This window comes from Protomyctophum parallelum, assembly GCF_964188405.1.
Source record: "Protomyctophum parallelum genome assembly, chromosome: 20".
NCBI classification, from domain to species: domain Eukaryota; kingdom Metazoa; phylum Chordata; class Actinopteri; order Myctophiformes; family Myctophidae; genus Protomyctophum; species Protomyctophum parallelum.
Window position 1 is genome coordinate 613,360 of NC_139718.1, and position 10,000 is coordinate 623,359.

Below are 10,000 nucleotides of genomic sequence, written 5' to 3' on the forward strand. Positions count from 1 at the left end.
GTCTTCTACGCGTATTAGCCGCGCGACGCAGGCTGCTGACGTGACGTCATCTTCACGGGACGGGACCTACAGTGGCGTTGTAGTCTGTTCTGCGTGAAACCGCACCGTTAACACGAGAGAAGGACTACAGCCCCCAGCAGGCTCTGCGCGACGCGCTGGAGAACAGAACATAAACACAGGAAGGACAAACCAGGCTGTTGACAGCGCGAGCGACGCGTGGACCTTTACATGTAAATAAGACCTTTAAGACGTGTGTGAACAACATGTGTTTAATGAAGTTTAATGTGTTTTATGAAGTTTAATGTGTAGTTTAGGACGTTACATGTAAATAAGACCTTTACAACGTGTGTGAACATGTGTTTAATGTAGTTTAATGTGTAGTTTAGGACGTTACATGTAAATAAGACCTTTAAAACGTGTGTGAACGTGTGTTTAATGTATAGTTTAATGTGTTTAATGTAGTTTAATGTGTAGTTTAGGACGTTACATGCAAATAAGACCTTTAAAACGTGTGTGAACCTGTGTTTAATGAAGTTTAATGTGTTTAATGTAGTTTATTGTGTAGTTTAGGACGTTACATGTAAATAAGACCTTTAAAACGTGCATGGACATGTGTTTAATGTATAGTTTAATGTGTTTAATGTAGTTTAATGTGTAGTTTATAGGTGTATATGAGTGCTGGCCGCTGGCTGTCTACTCTGTTATGTTACAGAAACAACCTGCTGTCACAGTAGCTCTGGTCCATAGCTCTAATGCTTCATTCTGCCTGAAGCATTAGAGCTATGAACAGAGAATGAAGCATTAGAGCTATGGACAGAGAATGAAGCATTAGAGCTATGGACCAGATAATGAAGCATTAGAGCTATGGACCAGAGAATGAAGCATTAGGGCTATGGACCAGAGAATGAAGCATTAGAGCTATGGATCAGAGCATGAAGCATTAGAGCTATGGACCAGAGAATGAAGCATTAGGGCTATGGACCAGAGAATGAAGCATTAGAGCTATGGAGCAGAGCATGAAGCATTAGAGCTATGGACCAGAGAATGAAGCATTAGGGCTATGGACCAGAGAATGAAGCATTAGAGCTATGGACCAGAGAATGAAGCATTAGGGCTATGGACCAGAGAATGAAGCATTAGGGCTATGGACCAGAGAATGAAGCATTTGGGCTATGGACCAGAGAATGAAGCATTAGAGCTATGGATCAGAGAATGAAGCATTAGGGCTATGGACCAGAGAATGAAGCATTAGAGCTATGGACCAGAGAATGAAGCATTAGGGCTATGGATCAGAGAATGAAGCATTAGAGCTATGGACCAGAGCATGAAGCATTAGGGCTATGGACCAGAGAATGAAGCATTAGGGCTATGGACCAGAGCATGAAACATTAGGGCTATGGACCAGAGAATGAAGCATTAGAGCTATGGACCAGAGAATGAAGCATTAGAGCTATGGACCAGATAATGAAGCATTAGAACTATGGACCAGAGAATGAAGCATTAGGGCTATGGACCAGAGCATGAAGCATTAGGGCTATGGACCAGAGAATGAAGCATTAGGGCTATGGACCAGAGAATGAAGCATTAGAGCTATGGACCAGATAATGAAGCATTAGAACTATGGACCAGAGAATGAAGCATTAGGGCTATGGACCAGAGCATGAAGCATTAGGGCTATGGACCAGAGAATGAAGCATTAGGGCTATGGACCAGAGAATGAAGCATTAGAGCTATGGACCAGATAATGAAGCATTAGAGCTATGGACCAGAGAATGAAGCATTAGGGCTATGGACCAGAGAATGAAGCATTAGAGCTATGGATCAGAGAATGAAGCATTAGAACTATGGACCAGAGAATGAAGCATTAGGGCTATGGACCAGAGAATGAAGCATTAGAGCTATGGACCAGAGCATGAAGCATTAGGGCTATGGAATCAGAGAATGAAGCATTAGAGCTATGGACCAGAGAATGAAGCATTAGGGCTATGGACCAGAGAATGAAGCATTAGAGCTATGGATCAGAGAATGAAGCATTAGAACTATGGACCAGAGAATGAAGCATTAGAGCTATGGACCAGAGAATGAAGCATTAGAGCTATGGAATCAGAGAATGAAGCATTAGAGCTATGGACCAGAGAATGAAGCATTAGAGCTATGGATCAGAGAATGAAGCATTAGGGCTATGGACCAGAGAATGAAGCATTAGAGCTATGGACCAGAGAATGAAGCATTAGGGCTATGGGCCAGAGAATGAAGCATTAGGGCTATGGAACAGACTGATCCATAGCCATAATGGAACAAGGGACTAAATTATTTTCGCTCCTATGCCACCAAAATGTGGAACGCCCTACCAACAGTCATTAAGACATGTGAATCCCTTGACTCCTTCAAAACCGCTCTCAAAGGGCCCCTACGGACGGCTGCAATTAGAAACTGGCCCCCGTAAAATCAGAATCCCCACCGCCCACCCCTTTTCCCTATATAGACTATATTTCTATATTGACTATATAGAAGTGTCTATTTGTACGTTTCTAAATGTTTTGATGAATTGTTTGTGCTTGAAATGTACTGTATTTTTTTTTTTATAGCAGATCTACAAGCTCATAGCGCGGCACTCGGTCCCACGCTACGAGCTTGTAGATCTGCTAATATTCAATATCTAAAGTACAACGTAATGCTTAACCCATTCTGACCGGGCACCCATTTTGGTGTTAGCATCATGTTATGCTTTAGCTATTTAAAAATAGCAGATCTACAAGCTCATATCGCGCCACCGAGTGGCGCGATACGAGCTTGTAAATCTGCTATTTTTGAAAAATTGAAGAACGACTGACATTTTTAGAATCTGATCTCAGGTCAGAATGGGTTCATCAGACCAGTGTGTGTCCCATAGAGTTATATATCTATAGAGAAGACACCCGAGTTCTCCTCCCATCCACTTGCATTAAGTTGCTCAAAAGCGCATGAGGCGGATTCACTCCTCCTTCCTGGTAGGAACAGAGTGCATTCTGGGACGGTTTGGTTACAAACACATGAACGCGCTGCCGTTGACTATCATTGTGCCGTTTGTGCGCGTTCACGTATGAAACATTCGTTCACGTGTCGTGGCCCCAATCACATGAACGTGCGCAATGATAGTCAACGGAGCAGCGCTGGCTCGAGCTGCACTACCAAATCCGGCCACTATGTCCATTTCGCCTCAGGGTTTCCTCTGGGTGCCTTCTCTAGAAATATATACTCTAAGGTGTGTCCGGCGGAAACCTCGTATGAATCTGATCTCAGGTCAGAATGGGTTAAAACACCAACAAAGGGGTTCCCGTCCTGAAAGGAATATATCCATGGTTTTGGGTCACATGGTTAAATAACCCAGGCTCACTGTGTTTTTGCCACAGTGACTTTTAGTAAACGGTGACTTTTCCTGATGCTATTTCCTAGGCTATGGGTGCTGCGTTTACTATAGCCTATGGGGCCTTTTCCTGATGCTATTTCCTAGGCTATGGGTGGCTGCGTTTACTATAGCCTATGGGGTCTTTTCCTGATGCTATTTCCTAGGCTATGGGTGGCTGCGTTTACTATAGCCTATGGGGCCTTTTCCTGATGCTATTTCCTAGGCTATGGGTGGCTGCGTTTACTATAGCCTATGGGGCCTTTTCCTGATGCTATTTCCTAGGCTATGGGTGCTGCGTTTACTATAGCCTATGGGGCCTTTTCCTGATGCTATTTCCTAGGCTATGGGTGGCTGCGTTTACTATAGCCTATGGGGCCTTTTCCTGATGCTATTTCCTAGGCTATGGGTGGCTGCGTTTACTATAGCCTATCAGGCCTTTTCCTGATGCTATTTCCTAGGCTATGGGTGGCTGCGTTTACTATAGCCTATGGGGTCTTTTCCTGATGCTATTTCCTAGGCTATGGGTGCTGCGTTTACTATAGCCTATGGGGCCTTTTCCTGATGCTATTTCCTAGGCTATGGGTGGCTGTGTTTACTATAGCCTATCAGGCCTTTTCCTGATGCTATTTCCTAGGCTATGGGTGGCTGCGTTTACTATAGCCTATGGGGCCTTTTCCTGATGCTATTTCCTAGGCTATGGCAAGGAAGCTCTTAGAAGGAAGTGAAGTGGTCACGTGACTGGGCTGCGCCATGACACTTTCATGGACACTTTCATGGGAGCCAAACTCACACCAGTAGTGCAATGAATACATGGCAGTGAATGGAGCCGGCTGGACCAGCTCATAACAAACATTATACATGAACAATTGCGAGCTTTGTCATATAATTGGTTCAGGAATATGAAAGAAGACATAAGTGATATCACACGTTTTTTCCGAGTGGTTGTTTAATAACTTAATAACTATTTATTTTTATTGAGGTATTTATAGAAGAGCACATAGTAAGTTTTCTGCCTGGGCTGCTCTCTGCTCTTTGAAAAAATAAATCACATTAAGTAGTATGCACATCAAAAAATAAGACAGCCTAAAATAACGTGTTATATATATTATTTTATTTTCCAGAAGCGATCACTTTACAAAAGGTCTCAGTCATTCATAAATAATGTTTCTTCATGAGCTGGTCACTGAGCTCTCATTGACTCCAGTGCATTCTGCCGAACTTCCGGGTGTAGTTTGGCTCCCGTGAAAGTGTCCATGAAAGTGTCATGGCGCAGGCCAGTCACGTGACCACTTCACTTCCTTCTAAGAGCTTCCTTGGGCTATGGGTGCTGCGTTTACTATAGCCTATGGGGCCTTTTCCTGATGCTATTTCCTAGGCTATGGGTGCTGCGTTTACTATAGCCTATGGGGCCTTTTCCTGATGCTATTTCCTAGGCTATGGGTGCTGCGTTTACTATAGCCTATGGGGCCTTTTCCTGATGCTATTTCCTAGGCTATGGGTGCTGCGTTTACTATAGCCTATGGGGCCTTTTCCTGATGCTATTTCCTAGGCTATGGGTGGCTGCGTTTACTATAGCCTATCAGGCCTTTTCCTGATGCTATTTCCTAGGCTATGGGTGCTGCGTTTACTATAGCCTATGGGGCCTTTTCCTGATGCTATTTCCTAGGCTATGGGTGCTGCGTTTACTATAGCCTATGGGGCCTTTTCCTGATGCTATTTCCTAGGCTATGGGTGGCTGCGTTTACTATAGCCTATGGGGCCTTTTCCTGATGCTATTTCCTAGGCTATGGGTGCTGCGTTTACTATAGCCTATGGGGCCTTTTCCTGATGCTATTTCCTAGGCTATGGGTGCTGCGTTTACTATAGCCTATCGGGCCTTTTCCTGATGCTATTTCCTAGGCTATGGGTGGCTGCGTTTACTATAGCCTATCAGGCCTTTTCCTGATGCTATTTCCTAGGCTATGGGTGCTGCGTTTACTATAGCCTATCAGGCCTTTTCCTGATGCTATTTCTTAGGCTATGGGGTGCTGCGTTTACTATAGCCTATGGGGCCTTTTCCTGATGCTATTTCCTAGGCTATGGGTGCTGCGTTACTATAGCCTATCAGGCCTTTTCCTGATGCTATTTCCTAGGCTATGGGTGGCTGCGTTTACTATAGCCTATGGGGCCTTTTCCTGATGCTATTTCCTAGGCTATGGGTGGCTGCGTTTACTATAGCCTATGGGGCCTTTTCCTGATGCTATTTCCTAGGCTATGGGTGGCTGCGTTTACTATAGCCTATCAGGCCTTTTCCTGATGCTATTTCCTAGGCTATGGGTGCTGCGTTTACTATAGCCTATGGGGCCTTTTCCTGATGCTATTTCCTAGGCTATGGGTGGCTGCGTTTACTATAGCCTATGGGGCCTTTTCCTGATGCTATTTCCTAGGCTATGGGTGGCTGCGTTTACTATAGCCTATGGGGCCTTTTCCTGATGCTATTTCCTAGGCTATGGGTGGCTGCGTTTACTATAGCCTATGGGGCCTTTTCCTGATGCTATTTCCTAGGCTATGGGTGCTGCGTTTACTATAGCCTATGGGGCCTTTTCCTGATGCTATTTCCTAGGCTATGGGTGCTGCGTTTACTATAGCCTATGGGGCCTTTTCCTGATGCTATTTCCTAGGCTATGGGTGCTGCGTTTACTATAGCCTATGGGGCCTTTTCCTGATGCTATTTCCTAGGCTATGGGTGCTGCGTTACTATAGCCTATCGGGCCATATGGCTCTCTAGCCGAATGGTAACGTACGCGGCGGGCTTACTGATACCAGGTTCCGGGCTCGGTGGCAGCGGTGTGTATGGGTTCTGTATCGCCAGGCAGCGGTGTGTATGGGTTAGGGTTGTTTTCGTCGACTAAAACTAGGGATGCACCGATCCGATACTCGTATCGGAGATCAGCGCCGATCTCCGATACTCGTATCGGAGATCGTATCGGAGATCGTATCGGAGATCGGCGCTGATCTCCGATACTCGTATCGGAGATCGGCGCCGATCTCCGATACTCGTATCGGAGATCGTATCGGAGATCGCCGATCCAGGCTAAAATTCTAGATTGGGTATCGGTGGCAAATGGGCCGATCCATTATCCGATCCGATCCAATCCGATCCGATCCGATCCGATCCGATAATTATGTGTAATTACAGTATACATACATTTTTTTTACATTATAAATACATTTTAGTCGACTAAATCGCCTGTAGATTTAGTCGACTAAAATCTTATGACATTTAGTCGACTAAAACTAGACTAACACTAATACATTCCAGGTGACAAAAATGTGACTAAGACTAAGTTAACACTATTTCAGGAGACTATGACTAAAACTAAAATAGAAATTTGCTGCGAAAAACAACACTGGTATGGGTTCTGTATCGCCAGGCAGCGGTGTGTATGGGTTCTGTAGACTAGCACCGCTGAGCGTAGTCGACAGCAGGTCCCCCCCCAGTCAGTCGAGCCCAGCTCCTGGACGCTGGGTCCTTCAGTAAGGTTTAAGATACTGCCGCTTCGCAACTGTCAAAATCATCTTTCCATTCTGTGTCCATAATGTCCCTGATTTTAAACCCATTTAGACCTGAGGACGATTCTACGAAATGTCTTCTAAATCCTGACAGTCTTCTGAAAAACCTCATGTTTCTATGTCAGTGGTTCTCACAGGGTTAAAACCTCATGTTTCTATGTCAGTGGTTCTCACAGGGTTAAACCTCATGTTTCTATGTCAGTGGTTCTCACAGGGTTAAAACCTCATGTTTCTGTGTCAGTGGTTCTCACAGGGTTAAAACCTCATGTTTCTATATCAGTGGTTCTCACAGGGTTAAAACCTCATGTTTCTATGTCAGTGGTTCTCACAGGGTTAAAACCTCATGTTTCTATGTCAGTGGTTCTCACAGGGTTAAAACCCTATGTTTCTATGTCAGTGGTTCTCACAGGGTTAAAACCTCATGTTTCTATGTCAGTGGTTCTCACAGGGTTAAAACCTCATGTTTCTATGTCAGTGGTTCTCGAAACATTTTCACGTCAAGGACCCCCAAAAATATATGAAATATAGGCCGCTGACCCCCCCCCCCCCCCCCCCATCTGAAAATATGTAGTTCCATGAGGGACCCCCTGAGAAGCAAGTCTTTGAGTTAAAAACGTTTCTGGTCTGATCATGTTCTCTGTGATCTTCTAGTATGGTCTGATGATGTTCTCTGTGATCTTCTAGTATGGTCTGATGATGTTCTCTGTGATCTTCTAGTATGGTCTGATGATGCGGATGCTGAGGGCGTGGTCTGTTGCCGTGGCGACCGCTTCAGGCTTGTATCTTTACAGCGAGCGGTTTGACCTCAACGACCTCAGCGTGGTTCGCTTCGGACGAGCTGCTGCTACCGTGAGTTACCTGTCTGTCTGTCTGTCTGTCTGTCTGTCTGTCTGTCTGTCTGTCTGTCTGTCTGTCTGTCTGTCTGTCTGTCTGTCTGTCTGTCTGTCCGTCTATAGAATAGCCTCTGTTTCATCTTTACATTCACGCAAATTCATCCTAATCTCAATCTAAATCATATAAGCACACATAGCTTTGCTGCCTAGCAGAAATGGAAATGAAACTAAAACAAAAATTGAAGATATTTATTAAAATACATTTCCGTGAACGGAAATGGCAACTTCCTGACATGGTTTTGGGGACTTGTAGTTCCAGACTGTGTGTAGTTCCAGACTCTGTGTAGTTCCAGACTGTGTGTAGTTCAGACTGTGTGTAGTTCAGACTCTGTGTAGTTCCAGACTCTGTGTAGTTCCAGACTCTGTGTAGTCCCAGACTCTGTGTAGTTCCAGACTCTGTGTAGTTCCAGACTGTGTGTAGTTCAGACTGTGTGTAGTTCAGACTCTGTGTAGTTCCAGACTGTGTGTAGTTCCAGACTCTGTGTAGTTCCAGACTCTGTGTAGTTCCAGACTGTGTGTAGTTCCAGACTCTGTGTAGTTCCAGACTCTGTGTAGTTCCAGACTGTGTGTAGTTCCAGACTGTGTGTAGTCCCAGACTCTGTGTAGTCCCAGACTCTGTGTAGTCCCAGACTCTGTGTAGTCCCAGACTGTGTGTAGTCCCAGACTCTGTGTAGTCCCAGACTCTGTGTAGTTCCAGACTCTGTGTAGTCCCAGACTCTGTGTAGTTCCAGACTCTGTGTAGTCCCAGACTCTGTGTAGTTCCAGACTCTGTGTAGTCCCAGACTCTGTGTAGTCCCAGACTCTGTGTAGTTCCAGACTGTGTGTCGACGACGACGGGGGGGGTGAAAAGTTGACTCGTCCGTTCACTGAGTGATTTATAATCGGCTTTGAGTCAGTGTTACTTCCATGTTGCGTAGCACTGTTGGTATCTTTACCGTTCATCATGTGTGCTCTGCGGGCAGCAGCAGAGTAGGCTATTTTGTCACGATCACGTTAATGAAACCAAACGCTACACGCGGTGCCGGCACAGGATTATTATTTCATATGTCAAAATGAAAAGATGATGGAGGGGAAAGGAACTGGTTGGAATAACGTGTTCCTTCCACGCGCTACGTCCAACCAGGGAAACTCCCCCCTGTCAGGTGTAAAGGAGCAACTTGGACACTCAGGCATGAAGGAAGCATGAGTTCAAGTCCGTTGCTCTCCCCTTGTCCTCCATATATGGGGACTAGGTTGGTCTCCCCTTGTCCCCCATATATGGGGACTAGGTTGCTCTCCCCTTGTCCCCCATATATGGGGACTAGGTTGCTCTCCCCTTGTCCCCCATATATGGGGACTAGGGTTAGTCTCCCCTTGTCCCCCATATATGGGGACTAGGTTGCTCTCCCCTTGTCCCCCATATATGGGGACTAGGGTTAGTCTCCCCTTGTCCCCCATATATGGGGACTAGGTTGGTGGAGGGTGTGTAGAGCCCAGGATCACATTAGATGATTTACACAGGGGTGAAAAATGGGTTACAAAATCGTGGGATAAAAATGATGTTATCCAGGTAAAGTAGTGGCATTGGCACACAGCGCAGCACAGCGGCCCGAGAACACATTAAGAAATATAACATTATTATTCTCCTCCTCCTCCTCCTCCTCCAACAACTCGATAACGTTCTCATGTCAGTTTGTTACTTATTTTCTGAGCCATGCAAATAAACAACAACCAGCACTGACCGGAGACGGAGAGGTTCATGTGCCCCGCCACAGCGTAAAGCTTAAACAGAAACAGGACAGTCACTGCGTCAGCACGGATGTAGCCTCGGAAAAGCTTTATTTCCAGCACGGAGGTGAGGGGGGGATATCGTTTGGGGGTAACGTTTGCGCGCTTCTATCTGTTACTTCTCTGACACAGCGCAGTTCAAACTTCAAATTGAGGGACACCGTGCGCTGAGAGCCGCACAGCTGCATTTGGTTTTTAATTAAGGGCGCGTTCTGAATGCAATGCAAACTAATACAAAGTAAACGTTTTTCAGACCTGTTTATTTATGTTTAAATAAAAAAAATGCATACAAGACATTCCGTCTTCTTTTCACAATGTCTTCCGTGTTACTTCTGACATTCACTCCTACCCCACAAGGCAAAGAGATCATTTTGAATTACCCTATTGTCGCACGTCCAAA

The 10,000-nt window shown here is 45.3% G+C and overlaps 1 protein-coding gene across 1 annotated transcript in view; it reads left to right on the top strand.

The window, feature by feature from the left end:
* Positions 1 to 188: 188 nt before the first annotated feature.
* Positions 189 to 10,000, top strand: part of LOC310877540 (aarF domain-containing protein kinase 1-like) — a 41,479-nt gene continuing 31,667 nt past the window's right edge. Inside the window, exons 1-2 of the mRNA XM_083791442.1 lie at positions 189 to 230; positions 7,658 to 7,789. Of these exons, the coding sequence (XP_083647568.1) occupies positions 7,667 to 7,789 (123 nt within the window). The 5' untranslated portion in view covers positions 189 to 230; positions 7,658 to 7,666. The remainder of the gene's footprint in view (positions 231 to 7,657; positions 7,790 to 10,000) is intronic.